The sequence below is a fragment of the Aulonocara sp. 'chitande type north' Nkhata Bay genome, linkage group LG7 (genome assembly GCF_057382095.1).
Source record: "Aulonocara sp. 'chitande type north' Nkhata Bay isolate Kocher_YH1m ecotype deep benthic linkage group LG7, A_spYH_male_GT1.1, whole genome shotgun sequence".
In the NCBI taxonomy this organism is placed as follows: Eukaryota; Metazoa; Chordata; class Actinopteri; order Cichliformes; family Cichlidae; genus Aulonocara; species Aulonocara sp. 'chitande type north' Nkhata Bay.
The window spans coordinates 48,879,331-48,899,261 of NC_141350.1; the positions used below are offsets into that span (position 1 = coordinate 48,879,331).

General features: G+C 40.0%; 1 protein-coding gene across 5 annotated transcripts in view; it reads left to right on the forward strand.

Annotated features, from left to right (window-relative positions):
- ctif (CBP80/20-dependent translation initiation factor) overlaps positions 1-19,931 on the forward strand; it is a 63,477-nt gene that overhangs the window by 11,867 nt on the left and 31,679 nt on the right. For 3 of the 5 annotated variants that reach the window (XM_086300960.1, XM_086300965.1, XM_086300961.1), the window contains exons 2-7: positions 2,314-2,552; positions 3,801-3,872; positions 5,385-5,507; positions 6,717-6,790; positions 8,323-8,427; positions 8,559-8,637. In XM_086300960.1, the coding sequence (XP_086157086.1) occupies positions 2,376-2,552; positions 3,801-3,872; positions 5,385-5,507; positions 6,717-6,790; positions 8,323-8,427; positions 8,559-8,637 (630 nt within the window). In that variant the 5' untranslated portion in view covers positions 2,314-2,375. Of the gene's footprint in view, positions 1-1,841; positions 2,077-2,313; positions 2,553-3,800; positions 3,873-5,384; positions 5,508-6,716; positions 6,791-8,322; positions 8,428-8,558; positions 8,638-19,931 lie in introns of those variants that run through there. The other 2 variants (XM_086300962.1, XM_086300964.1) reach the window with 2 other exon arrangements.

The following is a 19,931-nucleotide window of genomic DNA, read 5'->3' on the forward strand; positions in this document are numbered from 1 at the left end:
GATTAACACATGACACATGAAAGGTTGCTGGTAGAGCAGTGGGAGACACAAATCCCTTTGGGGTTCCATGAGTAAGGGCGTCTGGCATAAAAATCTGCTAGGTCAGATATGCAGAGATACCCGCTGTGGCAACCAGCAGGGAGTATCCAAAAGTAGCAGGTTGTTACCGGTTTGGCTGAGGACATAGCGAGGGGTACAACTTGGATTGATTGGATTGTCAGATAAATTTGTTGCCTTTTTGGGCTGCATATGAGTATGAAAAGTGTTAGTTTCAGTCTTAAAATACACCAAATACCATGAAGATAACAAATGTCTCTTGAGTCAGCAATGGCAACGAAAAGGGACAGCGCAGGGAAAACTTGTAAACCTCTGTAGAACTTTACTAAAGCCAACAGTGCACCCTTTTATGGTGTGCAAGTTTGCAAACAATCTCATCATAAATGTCACAATATATTTCCAAAGCTGGATTGAACTACTAGAAAAAAAGCCCTCCATTGGTCAAAGCCACAGAATTGTTTGTCCTTCCTTAAAATGGGGTCTCAAGTCCATGTACCAAGCATGACTGCGATAGCTGTGACCCTACATCCTGTTAGGCAGCTTTCTCAGTGATTATGATTGGCAATAATTGCAGCAAGTGACATAAGATCCAGTATCGCTAAAAATTAATTAAGGAAGAACTATGCTTGATTAAAGCAAACTAATTTTACTCAGACATATGGTTTAAAAGTTAAAGGCACCAAAATGGACCCCCTTTTTAAACCCTTTAGTTGTACTGCACTGCTGGCAAGGCAGACACCATTGTTTAACAGGTTCTTGCTTTCCATATGCCCCAGCTCTCTTCCTACACTCATAAAAAGCATCCTGTCAACTTGTGCATAATCCTGCTAACAAACAAAAAGACAAACCAGAAAGCAGTAGTGAAAACAGAGTTACCTCGGCAGAGGTAACAAGTAGTGAATCACTGCATCTATACGGAGATTGGAGAAAATATGAAAGCATGCAAACATATATGTAGATATATGCATGGGTGTGCCAGGGGATGCTTGTACTTGTACATGTGTGCATGCATTCATAAACTTGCAGGTCCCGTGTTGCTGAGCACACACTTGGTTTGAGTGTGCATATTTCTGTAACCTACTAATTGCAAATCACCAGGCTAATCAAAGCCCTGGCATTAATGTATGGTGGATTATATTATTGACACGTATGGATTACAGTGCTGACTGTGAGTCAGATGTATAACATGTTGACCTGCTAGTGTTTGTGGAGATTCAGGTTACTGTCTCTCAACAACAGTTCAGAACCTGAGGTCTGATCTTCTAGTGGAGGATGTTGATGTTATTTGCTGACTGTTCTAAATTTGTTTAGAGTTGTTGTTATGCTAGCTTAATTTAGAAATGATCCTGCCGTTGTTGTACGTCTGTTTGAAAAACATTGCCCTTCATGCAGTGCAGAAATTAGTAAGATCAAATTTGATCTTGGAAAAAGAGATTGCAGAATATGTTTAGGAAATACCACTCCCCATTACTCTGGCATTAGGCAGCACTGTTGCATCATAGCCAAAACAAAGCCTTTAGACTTTATGTAGCTGACTTGTTGGCTGCAAATGCACAGGACTCCCCAGCGAGTCCCAAGGGCTCAGCAGATACCATTCTGCTTGCTCCAGCCATAAATCCTCTTTGCATGGCTGGTGATCAAGCCGTGATGTAAAGGAGCTTAGTAGCAATAGACAGACAGCCAGGAAGCTGCTTCCCTGTTGGCCGGGGGTCAGGTGATCACACAAAAACACTGACAGGAGACAGAGGGAGAGAGACGGCGAGGTAAAGGTGGGAAAACAAACTGACATTGAGAGGTGTGTGAATGGTGACAGCCAACAGGGTTTGTGGAGCAACTTTTCAAAAGTTGGATTGATAAGCTGAGTGCCTGCCTGGGCCTGCTGTAGCTCCACCTGAACACAAGTTTTCTATCTTGTGTGTTGGACAGTTTGTTGGAAGCAGGCAGTGCATGTATGGGTGTTTGCTGACAGCAGGGAGGCTGTGTACCTTCTTCAAATGTCAGGGAGTTGAGGTGGAAAAGGTAAGAAAAATGTGTTTAGCTGATCCTGAGCTGCAAGCAGTGATTATTTTAGGTAAATCTCCCAGGGATATATTTGATCAAGTGACTCAACAGTTTGTCTGTATTGGGTCGTTGGACTGATGTCCACGCACCTCTTTGACAGTCAGTGTCTCGATATTGAAACATTTCTTATAATGACTGTCAAAAAGTTGAGCTTCACTTACTCTTGTACATTTCTTAAACTTCCTTTCCCCACAGGTCACTTTCCTTCCTCCCTCCCTCCCCTTCCTCCCCCTCCACCCATCACTGCACCCGTTGCCATGGAGAGCTCTTCGGTGGCGTCTGCGTCGTCCGAGGCTGGGAGCACACGCTCGCAGGAGATAGAAGAGCTGGAGCGCTTTATCGACAGCTATGTGCTGGAGTATCAAGTGCAAGGGCTTCTGGGAGACAAGGCAGATGGAGACTTGGACTTGGACAGTAGCTGCAAGGTACCCCAGGTCAGAGCTATATCACATCAGCAGTACTGTATTTGATTATTCCAGGCCTTGGTGGTGTCTGTGGATTTTTTTTTTATCTTCCCAAAAAAGACTGGAAGGTTTCTCTCTGTGTCAGCTGCCATTAGTGTTGTAATGAATACTGTGTAAATAGAGAGAAAGTGGAAGGGCATTCGTCAGAGATGTACCACGAAGATAGATTATTGGGTTAGGGTGGTATTTTGAGGTTAATGTCAGAGCGTTCATTGTTATGAAGGTAGCTGTCTTTTTACCTAGTTAGATTACCATGGTAACTAATGCCAAACACATAATATGGCCCGGAGCAGGTTATGTTCTGAGTTTCAGTTCGCAAATGACTGTGTGAGAGCCACATTCTCACAGGCTCTTACATTTTTGGTATGCTCTATGTGCCATATAGATTCTCTGATGAAGATATATGTTTATTCACAGTTTTCTGCAGGATCACTCTCATTTTATTTGTATGAACAGTGATTTGGCATTTAATGATTTAGGTTCTTTATAGATTGGTATCATCTAATACTGTCTCTGATTGGCCGGTTTTGCACTGAAGAAAAGTAAAATAACACATCTAATCTCAGACATTTGAAACAGAAATTTAGAAGTTCAACTTCAAATAGTGACTTGACTGATTCAGGACGGTGATTTAACTACAACATGACATAGAAGCTCAGTAGTCTTGCTCTTATATGCGAACACAACAGAATCTAACCAGTTGGCATCCAGCTGAATAGAGTTCCCCATTGCAAAGAGACACATCTCAGATGATCTCATTGAAAGAGAAAGATCGATTCCAACATGTTGGCAATCCGTCTGCATTTATGAATTAGATATATTCAATTAGTCAATTATTTGCAGGCCTTGCTTTCCACCAGGGTGACCTGTGCATGTGCCATTTGATCAACCAATGTACGGCCAATCACTGGACAACCACAGATTATTGGTTAATTAGTAGCTGTCCCTATTTTTATTGTAGTGTGACAGAACCATAATGCAAAGAAAGCATGGCAGTGTTGAACTTACATTGTAGTTCACCTTTAGCTGCTTCAGCTGCCTTGACCTAGTTTATTGGCTGCTACACAAACTATACACCAGGCTTTAAGATTTGGTCAGAAACATAATTTTGAGTCCGTTTTAAAAGCAGAACTTCAAAGTAAATTTGAATATGCTTTAATAAGACTTTAAATATGCCGTAATTGTTAACCTACCTACTTTGTTTTCTCTCTTCTTCAGTGGACAGATGACTGCAATGATAAGAAAGATGGTAGCTGGACATCATCACAAGGACGAGGCACATCTAAGCCAGTGAGTGTTTGTCTGTTCACAGCTCTATCTTTGCTAAATAGAGGTGGGGATCACCAGATACCCTGTGATATGAAATTATCACAATATATGACTCACAATACAATATTATTGCAATTTTTAACATTTTGCAAGATGCTGACCGTTGCAATAACATATAGTGGGACTTGTCATGTTTTGTCCACCGCAAATGACATTACACTTTGTCAACATCTGTTTTATCCAGTAAGATGAGATAAGTTGCCTCACTTCAATTTTTTTGTTTGCTGGAAAATGAGCATATCGACACTGTCGCTAGCATGTGCTATAACTGTTGCTATAAGATGGAATCAGTTTGCTAACAGTCTGATATGAGTGATTGAATGGGGTCAAGTTGGCAATTACATGCAATCTGTTTCTGATAATATAACAATCAACAGTGATAAATTGTGAAAAATCACATATCTGTTTCTGTTTACCTAGACAGAAATTCACATTTACCTATTACAGTTGTATTCAGCAACCAGCTGGTAACCAGTTGAGTTGAGTATCCTTAAGTTGTGCTCATTGACAATGACTTATTCAGACTGATGGCAACACATCTGTCTGCATTTGAAAAAACCAGATTATTTGCAGACCTTTGACAGTCTCTCTAAGTCTGATTGCTCTCAGTCCAAGTCAGACTGCAACTGCTTGCAGACAGGTAGCCTCCTATCAGTCAATTGCCTTTATGCTTACCATTATGCTGAACATAATGTAATGCTGCTGTTGTGTTAATATAAAGATGTTAAATCACTAACAACCAAAATAATTTGGATGCCTAAAACAATAATACAAAAGCTTTAGTCATTGTAACACATCTCCTAGGCAAGGTCAGATGTATACCGTTGCACATAGTAGTTGCTGATCTGAAAATAGTCCTAATTTTACCCAGTGCACCCTTTCAGTCTGCTCGAGCTGCATATTGACTTACTCTCTGGTCACTGGATCACCACAATGATTAAATCACATGTTTTCCTTCTCTCTGTTCTGTACATGCTCGTCCGTTTTCTGGGCTCTGTCAGCTCTTCAGTGTATGATTGAAAGAGCTCTGTAACACCAACCTTTAGTCATTCATCTACACTTTCTACATTGAACGCATGTTCATAGTGACTGTCATGGGACACTATGACGCTAGAGCCAGTAATTAAAAAAAATACTAAGTGAGTTACCAGCTAGTTAGTCTGTTAAATCTGAGTCTGTGTGTGTCGCTCTGGTGCGTTCTCACAATGCAGATTTTGGTGATTTTTTATTGTTGTATTGTTGCTCTCCAGAGTTGACTTTTTAGCAGCATGGATTAGAATGATCTAACAAAATAAAGCAGGGTAGCTGAGGTCAATCTTTTTCCATTTTCCATGTTCAGCAGGTTTTGACATTGACTATCTAGAGCAATGGTCTAATATATATACACACACAAAGCATGAGCAAAAAGGAGGAAAAATGGAAAACCAAAAACAAAGACCATAATTTCTTTCGTTAACTCTCTCAACTCCACAGGATGAATGGGAACACAGCAGTAATGGCAGCACAGGTTCCAGGCCCAGTTCAGGGTCCAGACCTGGATCTGGCTCACGATCTGGCAGCAGGGGGCACAACAACCAGTACAAAGGTTCTGCCAAGGTACAGAAACACATGGGTTTGTCTGCTTTTGAGTTGGATTAACTTTCTGAAAGTGCCTCACTAACATGACTTTAATCAAGATGAAAGTAAATGGAAAAAAACCCTGATACCATGGTCATTTGTGCGTTCAAGCTGTCAGAACAGATTTAGATGCTTCAATGCTCCAATTTATCCTCTTTAAGGAATTTCTCCTCCTGAGAAGCCAGGTTTGTTCTCATTTGTCAGCTGGTCCAGCAAAATGAAGGCACATTAGTTACATTAGTTACTTACAGAGCAGACACCACCTTCAGTGAGTTGTATGCCTACAAAACATTAGACCAGGAACACGGGGAGCTTTGAACAGAGATCACTGCATTACACAGTACATGATAATGTAATGCCCATGACCATTTGTTTCTCTGCCACAGCAGTTAATTTTTCAGTTCCATCATGGTAAAGACTGAAAAGGTCCTGAGCCAAATTATGAAACCTTGTAGAGAGATAGAGCGTTAAAAAAGCAGGGGCAAAGGAAGAGCCAGTAAAGCTTTGGTTTACCTCAGCAGAGGAAAAGTTTGGAGGCTTCCTCATGTCCTGTTGGTTAATGTTAACATAAAATCCAGATAGGCTTAGTTTGTGCCACAGGACAAAGTCGTTTAATGAAAACACGTTAACATACATGGATTCCTTTCTTTTCTTTTCTTTTTTTTACTGATTTCAAATCATTCACTCATTCAAATCACTGATTTCATGTTTCCACAGTTTCTGATTAAAACTTTCACATAGTTCTGGCATATTGATATACAGTCACAGCTATTGGTCATGTTAGCCACATTAGCTGCTCAAAATCCTGAGAGAAACAATTTCCCTTTTGTTAGGGATATAACAGTAGTCAACTGGGTCTCGGTTTCAACAGCAGAATGCTTCAGAATTTTAGGCTCTAAACACTGCTAACAATGAGGGAATGTAAAGCAGGAAGCTGCTCATTCTCTACACAAGGCCTTGCTTGTTGAGGATTTTGCTTCTGGTTATGGTTGGTTATGGAGTTAAGTCACAGAAACGTCTAGGCTACAAATGAAGTCTTTCTAGAATACCTTTGGAGGAACAAATGATTTGGAGGATGCTTGTGAAAGGTTACATACAAGTTGAGTAATGTGGACATGGGATTGGTGAGAAGTATTTTGTAGTCATGCTGAAAATATTTTTTCTTCTTTTTCCTTGTGTGTTATCTAGAATGGCAACAGAGAGGGATCCTTTGACATCCTGGGGACAGACATATGGGCTGCTAACACAATGGACTCACATGGGTAGGTACCTTTCTGTTTCACACACCTGTCTGCTGGATATAGCTTTTGGATGGTCATGTGACAGACAGTAGACAGCACAGTCTCGTAGCAATTGTTTGTTCCTCTCTTTGGTACATTTTGTAATTTTGTTTGGTTACTCTTTTCACTTCTTTAAGATTTCCTCTCCACTTGTGGTCAGCGGTTGCAGTTTAGCACTTGAGCTCCATTAGTGTCCTGTTTTTAACCTGTTTTATCTTTGTAGTCCAAGACAGTAGTTTCAACATTCAGCTTGACCTTTAGCAAATCTGTTCAGCTGTCGTTCCAAACTAAGTATCTCTTCACTCAACCTTAATCACGAGGGAGAAAAAAAAACACATTTAAACTACATCTGAGCTACCGGAGGCTCGACTGTTTAGCCCCAGTGCTCTAAATCCTGTTACTCTTTATAAATGACGTCTCTGCGTGAATCAGCTTCTGTGTGTCCAAGAGGTTTTTCAAACAAGAGCTAGACGTGAGACTTAAGAGCAGAGGGGGGAAAGTCAAAACGTTAGAGAAAGGAAATGAGCGAAACATAAATCAGTTAAAAGTGGAGGCAGGACTGGTTGCCATGGTAACATCTGCACAGCAGCGACTTCCGTCCACGCTGGCACAACGGAGCATGCAGTAAGCAGTTTTTTCCTCACGCAGGTGGAGACGTGTTACAGGGTTAAATGTTTTACTAAAACACACTGATTCATTCAAGTATGCATTCCTGATAAAAGCTGTGTGTGTGTGTGTGTGTGTGTGTGTGTGTGTGTGTGTGTGTGTGTGTGTGTGTGTGTGTGTGTGTGTGTGTGTAATATGGAAACATAGTGTATTATATATTGTATATCAGATGATATAATAAGAAAAACTAAGGGTCTCATTAGCAATGGTACCCTGCAAGTAGATTATAAATTATACAGTATAAAACATGCAGAAATGTGTAAATCATTTTATACACATATAGAGCCAGAGATGTAGATGCATAAACAATTCACATATTTATACATCTGCATTCACACACCAGGCATTAAAAAATTACATACATTACGGTAATCAATGACAACCTGAAATATTAAGAAAAGCAAGCCATTCATTATATAAAATCTCATGTCCCCCCCCAAGGGAACTGGTTCTTGAACACCAGTTGCTTTCGTAAGTAGAAGCTTGTGAAGTTTTATCTGGATTTAGTGAAAGTATAATTAAAGCCTTTTGAAAAGCCAAAAATAATTTGAAGGATAACTTTAAAGGATGGTGATGTAACAAGAAATCAAGAAATATCACAATGTCTCTCTATATCTTCAAAATAAAAAGGCAAATAAATCATTTCTAAGGGATTTGATTAAAAAGAAAATGTCCCACATCATTTTTAAAATGAGTTTTTGCAACTTTGTAGCAGTTTTCATGCAAGTGATCCAAATAAAGTCCAGATTATCCCACACAAGACCTGCTAAAGATCTGCATTTCCCCTCATATGCACTTATGCAGAGACTCTCCATGACTCTAACTGTTACTTTGTCTCCTCCTTGTAGAGGTGCAGGCTGGGACGTGCAGCCAGAGAAGCTGGATTTTAGCCATTTTCACAGAAAACACTTCAGAGGAACGCCAAAGCATCTGCCACACATTGACAGAGAAGGGTAAACTATACATTTATTTATGTTCAGTTATTTTGTCTCACTGGTGGAACTCAGAACAGTTTTGATTGCTCTATACCACCTTAATTTATAGCATCATACAACCTCCTGATCTCACCCTTTCTCTCTTACAGGATAATCAAAAACAAGTTTGAAGAAGATGATGGTATAGACATGAACGACATAGAAAGGTTCCTACCCCATCTTCGCTCGGTAAGTCTCTGATTTTTTTCTTGTGTGAAACTAAGCCATCCCAGTTTAGTACTGCAGTGAACAGGTGTGAGAAAGCCATTCACAGGTCACAACTTTAAGAAGCTTTAGCAATACTGTGTGATTTGCTGTTAGAGAGTGACCCCTGGTGGTTAGGTGAAGGAATAACGTGCACCAAATGGAGTTCAGAGTCAAGAGTGCTGGAGTCCGGTTTTTGATTAAATTACTATTAAACATAATTACAGGAATGATCTTTCTTGTACTAAAGGAGCAATTTGTATTGTTAATTTCTTTTTTTTTTAAAGAAAAAAAAGGAACTTAAGGGTGCAAGATGAGTCTGTGTTATATGTATTTTCTGAGACTTGTTGATTGAAAATAAAAACTTTAGTGACATCCGCTGGTCAGATGCAGGAGTGAGCTGTAACTGTGAATAATGATGTTATATGTCCCTCTAGTGGGCAAATGTTTGCATAACATATATGCATAGATGCCCAAATGATTCACACAGAAGAGATGTGGGTTGTTGGTTTCTGAGGCAGTCGCTGTTTTAGTCAGCGTCTGATTATCTCTAACAGACTCGTGCAAAACTTAATGAGTAGGTTCACATTTTCTCCAAGTGTGTCTCAAAACAATACTTGTACCGTGATAGAAGTTATAATACTTTCTCATTTCAGTCCACAAAATACAAAAATGTATGCCTCAGTATTTCTGTGTACGTGCATTCTTTAGTTTAGTTGAAGTCCCCATGCAGTGTTTTCTCGCTTTGTAATAAGACAAAAAGGCAAATGTTGTACAAACTATACTGTCAGGTCAGTGTACAAACAACAACATAAGTTGACCCAGAGTCTTCAAGCAACTTAAAGAAGTCCAGACGCTTTTCTTTCCAAGCTCCTTAGACTACCATGACCTGGATGGCTGAGAACCTTCACAGACATATTGACCCAGAGTGTTTTCCAGATCACCAAGAACCCAATAATTTGAAAAACAAGAATGAAAAGAATGAAAATATAAATAAAATCTATGAGTGTTCAAAAGAGTCAAATAAAAGAGCAATAGAAAACATTTACAGTGAGCTGTAATAAAGCATATAATAGAGCAGAAAAAGAGCGTCCTCTAGAGATTTAAGAAATTGCCAGAACCTCCGTGACACAGAGGAAAAATGCGGAGATAAAAGATTTTTTTAAAAGAACTTCTTCAATATATTACAGATATATTGTGGACTTTAAAAACAAATAGTAAAATTTTAAAATCTATTTGAAATATCACAGATAGTGATGTGCTATTTTCATTGTACTGGTTAAACATTGATCAGCTGCATTTTAAATCATCTGCAACACAGAGAGAGAGAGAGACAGAGGTTTGAGGTAAAGTTGCAGCAGTCCAGCTGAAATCCTTTAGCTGCTAAACTGGCTTTAACTTAGTGATTGGTTCTCAGTTGGTAAAAGCTTCGTTTAACAGCATCCTTGATTTGATCGTTAAAACTCAAATAACTCTCCATATAAACACCATGATTTTCAACTGCAGTTTGGAAGATAAGTATCTTATCTTGATGTTTGTGGAGCGTGGGATGCCAAATCAAATAATAAGTAAAGTGAAGTCATTTTGTTGAAGTGTTTGTTTTTTTTGCCTGCATAACAGTGATAGTGAATTTTGTATCTATGAACAATAGAGCAAGAGAGGTAGCGTGTACAATTTAAGTAAAAAAGGACCTAAAACGGATCCTTGAGGGATGCCGCAGTTAATGGAAGTTAGGAATGGCGAGCAGTTTGGACTCTAAAGGTGCCATCAAATAAGGAAATCCAGTTTAAAAAATATTTAGTTTAGATCATTGTCTAAATGCAGTAAAGTCCAGAAGAGCCAAAATCAGCAGATAAAAAGATATCATTATAAACTCTTAACAGGGCAAAATCTGCATCTTTCTTAAATTAGACTGAAATCTCTTAAACATATTAAAAGTATTCAAGTATGAAAAACTATGAAAAAACTTGAGAAAGGCAACTTTTTCTAAAATCTTGACAGGGAAAGTAACCTTATATATATTATAGGGTTATTCTGAGTTCCTGAACTATTGAGGAGGTTTAGCATCTTCTCTAAATGGGATCTAAGTGCCTCTTACTTACATTACTTGCAGTCTAAAGGGCAACAGCCGTGTTTCTGAACGTGACGTGTCTCGCATCAACAGAGTAAAAGTCATTTTGCAGCTGGAATGCTTCTCTGTATAAGGTATTGAGCATTGTGTTTTCCAACATGATTTGTGATTCATTGAGGTGACGAGAGTTCACATTAGGTCACTCCTGTCACCTTCCTCTCTTCCTCCCCTGCTTTCTGAGCCAAAATATCCTCCGTCTTTCATGGTGTTTAAGCTACAGTGTCTTCCTCTTTCCTTCCCCTCTTGGCCTTTGAGCTGAGCTGCGCCGCTCACGCAGCTTGGGCTAAGATGGATCTAGGTGAGCGATCGAGATGGCTTCCTCACTGTATCATTTCTGAGCCAAGATTGTCGTTTCCGTTCATTCAGTAAGGGCCAAAAGATAGATGGGGTCATCAGCGTTTCTGAGCTGCGATCGGGATCAGAGACGCAGAGCTGGGAATTGAGTGCCACATTTTCTGTTTTGTTTTCCCTGACATTTCTCAGCTGTTTCTGGCAATTCTCAACTTCTCCCAGTTACTCTTTCACGTTCCGATTGTGTGAATATCGAGCCCTGGCAAGCTGATCGCAAAACCATGCCCTGTGGGGTCATGCAGCTATAAAGCAAGGCCACTGATGCCCAGTTGTTTGTCATACTAACAAGGCCATTCACTGACACTCTCTTTGGTCTTGAATAGCCCTCAAGATAACAGGAAGGGTACTTAAGTCTTCCACAAGAGACCACAGTGTAAAATAAAACAAAATCAATGTAAACCTTGGTTGGAATGATAAGCACAGGGGTTTGTGTTTGAAAGTATGTACATCTTTTTGTGGCTCGTTAGATGACTAGAATTTTTGTAGTTAACTGATAACCAGCATTATTACATTAAATTACAAACTGCATACCCCACTGCGCATGGTTTTGTTACTAATAGAAAGGGAGTCGTGTTTCTTCAGTATTGTCATCGCTTTTATTGTCATGAATCTCTATTAAATAAATATATATTCTCAGCATCCTGGCTCTGTATTTATGTTTGCAGGGATCTCTCTTTTCTGCTGGTAACTTGCTGCACTTAAGCAGTGATCCTTGGTCGTAGACATGGACAGCTGAATATCCCATAGACTAGTAGTTATTCCGGTTGTACAGTACTTTTCCACTGGAAGCCTCCCTGATGAGCACGTGCATGTTGTTGCAGACAAGTCTTCCTGGTCACAATAAACTGGCAGACATGCAGACATCCTCATGGGGTATCTTGTTCACCTTCTGAGGAAAAAAGCATTTAAGCTTATGCCTTGACATGCTCACAAATAATGAAACTCTAAAAAAACATCTGTATTAGATGCCCATTCTCCTTTACGTAATATTTAGTCATCAGGGGATTTTTATTTATTTCTTTTGTCTTTGAATAGTTTCATTTTGTGCCGTTATATACGTATTTTTTCCAACATAAACATTTTTGCACCCATGGCCTTGCAGCCTGCTGACAAACCAATTTCTGACAATTCAGATTTTCATTCTAAAAACTATAATTGGCAGCATATACATTTAAAAGCTTTTCTTCAATGCAAAATTTTATTCTCATAATAAAATCTTTTAAACTTCACACTTCCTGTACACCAATCTTTACCTGATATAAGCTTCTTTTCTACTTCTACTTACTCAGTTTTGCTCGACTTGACTTGGTTTTCCGTTTGGCAGTAGTATGGGCTACCAGGTACTTTTTCAGTACCTACTTGGGTGGGGTTCAAAGCCAGTTGAGTCATGCCAAAAATGTGATGTCAACAGACAGAAGGGCACCGAGTGACATCACTGCATGAGCCATGAGAGCGACTCCTACACTAGAATCAAACCCACCATTTTTCCAACCCTGCCAATTTAGTTTGGCCAATTTTGTGTTTTCCTCAGTAAGAACTCGCTAACAGATCACAACCACACCAATCACAGTGTTGTTGATCACAGTGTTGTGTGTTTGCTAATGTGAAAACTGACTATTTTCCTGTGCTACTATGCGCATGCATGAAAAGAATGGGCTCGTAATCTGACATTGGTGATGCTGCCCAGCCAGTCACCAAGCGAGGATGCTGAAAAGTATCTGATTCCTGTCCCTGGTCGGTTGATCAGTGTGTCTTTATATATAATATCAAATATTGTGATTTGGAAGCGCACTTTTAGAGGGCATCTTCAACCAAATCTCCAAAACAAGAGAAAACTGGACTAGGGTAATGCAATATGGGGTTCTTCCTTTGCCCACACTCTACCAAAGCTGTTCTCACATACAAAAACTGGACAATGTCATGAGAATCAGGTCTAAACATAGTCTGAAGTTGTTTTTTTCTCACATGCAGCACACACAAGGTTCCACCTCCTTTGTGGAAGAAACAATTAAACCACTGATTCATAACTATTTTGGCTTAACGGGCACTTAAGAAAAAGCTGTGAGTAGACATTGCTCCTTATTATTTGTCAGTTGTTGATAGTTGTGCCATAGAAACATCACTCCTCTCAACTTCTTAGATGGTAAAATTAGCCTTGGGGGCCCACTTGGGGCTAAGATATACCAGTTTTAATTAAGAGGCAATAGAATTGCATCAAGATTAAAGGTGAAAATATAAATATGTATCACAACTTTGGTTCCCACATTCCGATCCGATTACTCCTATTATGACTCTATATATTTATCATGTGAACCCTTTGCTGCTAAACTGCCCTATTGTATAATAACTGCCTCCACGGATGGAAGGATAAATAGATAGAAAGAAATCATCAGGTATTTTTCCACTCATAATGTACTGGACTTTTCCAGAGTCATCACTTCCTGCTACTGCACAGCAGGACTACATCATCCAAAGTCCCCGTCTGCAATCCACGCTTCCTTCCAACATTCACTTCCCCTTTTTCCAGGAGCCACAATGCGCTTACAAATAGCCCTCGGACGTGGAAAACCTCTCATTTGTGCGAGGGCGTGTGAGCAACCCAGTGAGAAAGGGCTTCCTCCCTTTGCTTTAAGGTTCTGCTGCACCTCCACTGGCCTCTGTGGAATGTCATCCTGCAGTCACAATGACCTGCCTTCACGTGCAATTTCAGGTTGTAACGACAGAAGCATCCAGGGGTCAGGGAGCAAGTATTTGATTCATGCCACGTATCCAATGGATGCTGGGAAACATGAAAGGCTGTATAAAAAGAATACTTGTAATCGCCCTCACGTACAAATTCCTTCACACAAAAGCAAATAAATAAGACAGAGACAGTTAAAATAAAACAGGTATAGACAAAACATGGATGTGGCCACCGTGTCATGGACTATCATTTAATTGTTTGCCCTAAAGTATACCCTCCTTTTTCATCCTTATTGCTTGTAATGAGTACCATGTTTACCAATTGAAGATGCTCGAAACCAGCAACTGAGACCATAAACTCGTCAACAAAGTGTTTCCTGAGGTCACCGGTCAAGTGATCAGTAGGGTCATTTTCCCATTTAATGCTAACCAATCTGACTTATTCTTGCAACAACATGGCTAGCCCCCCTACTGGCCATTTGAAAGAATGCAAGCCACTTTCACATTCAGTTGACTTTTCGGACCCAGAGCCAAATTCCATACCCTAATATAGAATTTATGCAGTTGTTGTACTGTGTTGTCTTGTGACTTTTATTCTCTGTTGTTCCATATTTAATTGTGTGTAAGAAAGCAAAGTGTAAAAGTATGTGGGCGATTGTGGCTCAAGAGTTGGGAGTTCGCCTTGAAATCGGAAGGTTGCCGGTTTGAGCCCCGGCTAGGACAGTCTCGGTCGTTGTGTCCTTGGGAAAGACACTTCACCCGTTGCCTACTGGTGGTGGTCAGAGGGCCCGGTGGCGCCAGTGTCCGGCAGCCTCGCCAGTGCGCCCCAGGGTGGCTGTGGCTACAATGTAGCTTGCCATCACCAGTGTGTGAATGTGTGGATGACTGGATATGTAAAGTGCTTTGGGGTCCTTAGGGACTAGTAAAGCGCTATATAAATACAGACCATTTATTCCTTTGGCAAAGTTTAAACATTTTCTCAGGACATGTCTACTTTTGTATGTATAGTTGTTCAACTGTTTGTTAATACAAACATTTAATCAACATGGGAGCAACTCAGTGCATTTAGGCATGTAGACACAATTGAGAGGTCCTGCCGAAGTTTAAACCGAGCCTCAGAACAGGGAAGACAGGTTATTTAAGTAAGTCTGAACATGGTGTGTTAGTTGGTCCCAGAGGGGCTGGTCTGAGTTTTTCAAAACTGCTGATTTGCTGGGATTTTCCCACGCAACCATCTCTAGTGTTTACAGAGAATAGTCTGACAAAGAGAAAATATCCAGTGACCAGCAGTTCTCTAGGCAAAAATGCCTTGTTAATGTCAGAGGTCTGACGAGAATGGCCAGACTTCGTCGGCCTGATAGGAAGGCAACAGTAACTCAAATAAACACTTGTTAAAATCAAGACATGCAGAAGAGCATTGCTGAATGCACAAAATGTCAAACCTTGAAGCAAATGGGCAACAGCAGTAGAAGATCACCCCGCAGGAGACTCTTGTCAGCTAAGAACAGAAACTGAGGCTACAGTTCACACAGGCTCACCAAAATTGGACAATAAATGGATCCATATTCCCTCATATCAACCGTTGAGGCTGGTGGTGGCAGTGTAATTGTTTGGGCAATGCTTTTTTTCTTCTTTTTTCCTTGTAGCACTTGAGCACTGTTTTAATGACACAGACTGGCCGAGTATTATTACTGAACGTGTCCACGTCTTTATGACCACTGTGTGCCCATCTTCTGATGGCCGCTTCCACCAGTTTAATGCATCATGTCACAAAGCTCAGATACTCAAACTGGTTTCTTGACCATGTTGAGGAGTTCACACTACTTAAAAGGCCTCATGTCAATATTTACCAGCATCTCTGAGAAACCTTGTTGAGCCTGTGCCATGAAGAATTAAGTTCTGAAGGCAAAAGCGGTTCAACCTGATACTAGCAAGTAGGGTATCCAATGAGTATATACTGTACTGTATTGTACAGCAGTGGGTTCACATGATAAATATGTGGTGTCATGTTTTAATATTAAGGGGTTTTTTGTGTTTGGTTCAGTAAAAAAGAAAAAAGAAAGTATTTTGCTTCTCAAAGAAAGAAACAATAAAATAAAAATAAAGGGCACCAGATAATGAGGAGAGCACTTGGGTGCAACCCGGGAGAAAAGGAGAGTGCAGCTAGTCACTGAGAAGACATCCGGTCTCTGGTCTGTGAACAAAGCCGTCCAAACGGAGAACAAAGCAGGAATCTGGAGCTGGGATATTACAGACTGGTTGGCCCCTCAGTGTGGAAGTGTACGTGCCGCAGAGCAGGACTCCGGTTATAGAATGACACTGGGGGCGGGGTGGGTTTCTTTGGTGGTCTGTGTGTCAGCTGTCAATTTGTCTGAGACGTGCAGGTCATACGCACTCATTTGCTGTTCTTTCCTGTAGTTTTAACTTAAGCTAACCTTAAACCTGTCTCCTTCATGGCATTTTTACTATCGGTTACCTCTTCTCGCTTTGTTTCCTCCAGTTTGCCTTTTCCTACTTATGACCACTACCCTTATGCTCTGCCTCCACCCTCCTTATGGTGTCCTTCACTCGTCCCCTCCATCCTTCAAATCTTGGTAGGCAGCAGAACAATATCCATAGGGTCATGGTGACCGGCAGCCCCCCTTCACGTGGTTACTTCCTGCTATTGTCTCTGGTCCTACTACCGATTGGCTCCTACACTCTATTAACCGCACACATACTGGATTAATCATCATTGTACTCTGTTCTGCTCTGGGCTCTGGCTTGGGAGAAAGACTGGAGCCATGCTTACACGCATGCATGAAAGCACAATACCATGGGAAATGTATGACCACTCACACAGAGGTATTCAATACGTCACCAGTGACTTGACCTGTTTTATCACATATGAGTGGCAGAAAGAATATGGAGTGGTGTATGCAAAAGCATAAAATATATCGTAGTGGAACGCCAAAAATTAATTGGTTCATTGATTTTAATCCCTTTTAATCAAATTTTATGGTCTTTTTTTAAAGAAACGGTGTAGCACACTCTCCATGAGTTTAGGTTTTTGTCACAGTAATTATTCCTACTCTTCATAGAGACCTTTCTCCGAGAAGTAATTTGACAGGAATTCCCAAAGCTTCACAAGTGTACTTAGTACAGTCTTCACTGAATATGTTTGCTTGTTGAACTTTAGAAGATGCATACTTTCTTGTAGACACTTAGTTAGGCTGATATGTCAGTCAATATTAGCTATTTGCCAATCTATTAGTATAAACATTTATAATTGCTAATAAATAAAACTTTAAAATTTCAAGTTTAGAAGGGGGAAATGCACTTTATCCATGTTTTGAATGTTGAGCTTGCATAGTTTATCCACCAGAGGGCAGTCTGCAAAGTATTTAGGTCATTAACATACCTGCGGACTAGCTGAGCCAATCAGAGTCAGGCAGAGTGTAAATAAATAATCCAGTCCAATAAGGACTCATGTAACAAATGGTAGAGAAATCTGTTTGTGTTTGAAAGAAAAAAATATACAACTTGATGTATCAGATTCTTAATTATTAACTATTGTTATCAGTATGGGCCGTAAAAATTAGTTGGGCTCTAGTATAAAGAGAATTGCCAATGTTTTAATGATTTGTGTGTGTGTGTGTGTGTGTGTGTGTGTGTGTGTGTGTGTGTGTTTGTCGAAGCAATACTATAATACTTACATTGCCACGCACCTTTAGTTTCTCGTGATTAACGCATTATGTCTTTTTTTGGACGCACCTACCCCCTCGGCAGCTGCTCACAATAGGCTCTGATGAATCAAGCGTGTCAGTATGTGTAGTAATCTTTGCAATTGAGCTCACAATCATCAGACATGTGGCTCTTTTGACAGCTTGCTGTTTTACGTCAGAATTTTTTGTCCTACTGTGGTCCTCTGAGAAATAGGCTCAGCCAATTAGCGGTAACGTGGCCTTTAAAGGTTTCCTCGGGGTAAGTCTAGGGAGAGCTTTCATCTAATGCTTGTTACTTTCAGATCATCCTGGATAAACGCAGACACCAACCATATTCTTATACACAGCAGAAGTCCACTCATAAAGGCAGTGTTGTTTTAAGACAGACTTAAAAATGCCATACCTGCACTTTAATCATAATAAATTGCATTCCTGTGCGCTTATTCCTAAGGAATGAGGTAATCTTAAGTTTGTGATTACGGATTGTAAAGTTTCACTGTAAGAAGCAGCAAAATGTCTTCATAAAAATGTATATATGCTATTTGCAGGTCTTTATAAATATACTAAAAGAAACATCACACAGACACACACACAGAGTATTGGGATGTAGAGAGAACATATGATTGAAGCCTTTTTTCATTATTCTGAGAGCTGCCAAGAGCACAGCTATATGCACTTAAAACCCGCTGCAGCAGCAGTTAATTTCTATAGGGTACTACAGTTTTTCTCCCTTTTTCAGTCTCCGACACTTTGATCCTGCAGTGTTCTCCATATCCTCCAGTAGCAAGACCCCTGAGTTCTTTGATGTACCTGTCTCAGCATCTGTGGCGCTGGCCTCTGATCACTTATTAAATGAGACATGAATGTCAGGACCTCACATCTTTGCCTCTTATCACAGATCATCCTGTATACACGACCGTGGCAGCTCTAAATCTCCTCTGTCTGTACTGTTAGCATGCATCAGCTACAGACTAAGTTATATGAAAGGCAATGCGTATCATGAAACATGAAGGAAATCCTGTACTAGAGGGGTTTTATAGATTCTGAATACTAGCGTGACAAGATGGTCCGATAAAAAAGATCCAGGATCAGCATGTTACTGCTAATTTATCTCTTCCTGCTACTTAAATCTAACGGTAGAAATGCCATCTTTCATCATATAAAGTTAGTAAGTTAAAGTAATAAGAGTGCTAATAGTTTGCTTTTCGTGAATAATTTATAAAATGAAATCACTTAGTGCTGTAAAAGTCACACTGTGTGTAAAATTTCATATAGTACTGTGCAAAAGTCACCCTATATTTCTTTATACTTACATATGTTTCAGTAAATCCTAATTTTCCTATGAAAGGATACATGGAAATACAGTAAATAGGACAAAACTGTTTGTACAGTTTTAGCTAACTTGAAAGTCAAAATTTGGTATGGCCTCCTTTATTCTTCAAAGCTCTTCTTTGGATGTTGGCTGCCTTTTGTTCCTTTTGTCAAGGTGATCCCACACTGCTTAATATTGTTGAGGTCTGGGCTCTGGGGAGGCCAATCCTGGTGTGCTTTTACCAATGTTTGGGATAATTGTCATAATACTTACTGTAATTTTCTTGGTGAACTCCATCTTTTGATGAGATCCCCAACATCACTGCCTGAAACACAACCCCAAGTTGGATACATGACTCCATCAGCATAGCTGCTGATTCTCAGTCCAGTTCTTGTTTCTCTTTCTTAACAATGGCTTCTGGACAGCCACCCTTCCACTGAGACCATTTCTGTTGAGGCTTTGGCAAACAGTAGATGGATGAACTGAAGAGCCAGATGCATCTCTCGGTTCTCCTATTTCTTAAGCATATGACTCAGATAATGTTCATCTGATGTAGTTTTTAAGCCTGCTAGTAACAAAGTTAAACAAAGAAACTGTTTAAAATCTACCCCCCACCCCACAAAAGACAAAAGACAAAAACTTCCAACTCTAATTTCCTTACAGACACAGAAAGGAGCGTTATTTGTTTGGTTTGGCCTGTGAATGAAACGTTGAGGAACGTTTTTGTATTTTCATTTTACGTGCCTGCTGTCTTGTATTGACAGCGGCTTTTGCTCTCAACAACCTGTCCTGTAATGCCACCCTTGGGTCAGCTTTAAATTTATTGCTTTTGGCTGAAAGCCCTTGCAACATAAATAAACTAAGAGAAACAATGGAGCGACTCAATAAGCATCATACCAGAATTGTTACAAAGCAGAAGGGAAAGGAAGACATGCATTTCATTTTCTATGCTATAGCAGACAAAGTTCTATAATCTTTATTCTCCATTTCCATTCTCCACATTTCCACCCTGTTAACATTTCTCATTTCCTTACTTTCCTTCCTTGCAACTTATACTCCTTCCATACTCATAATTGTTATGAATGGATCAACAATGGCA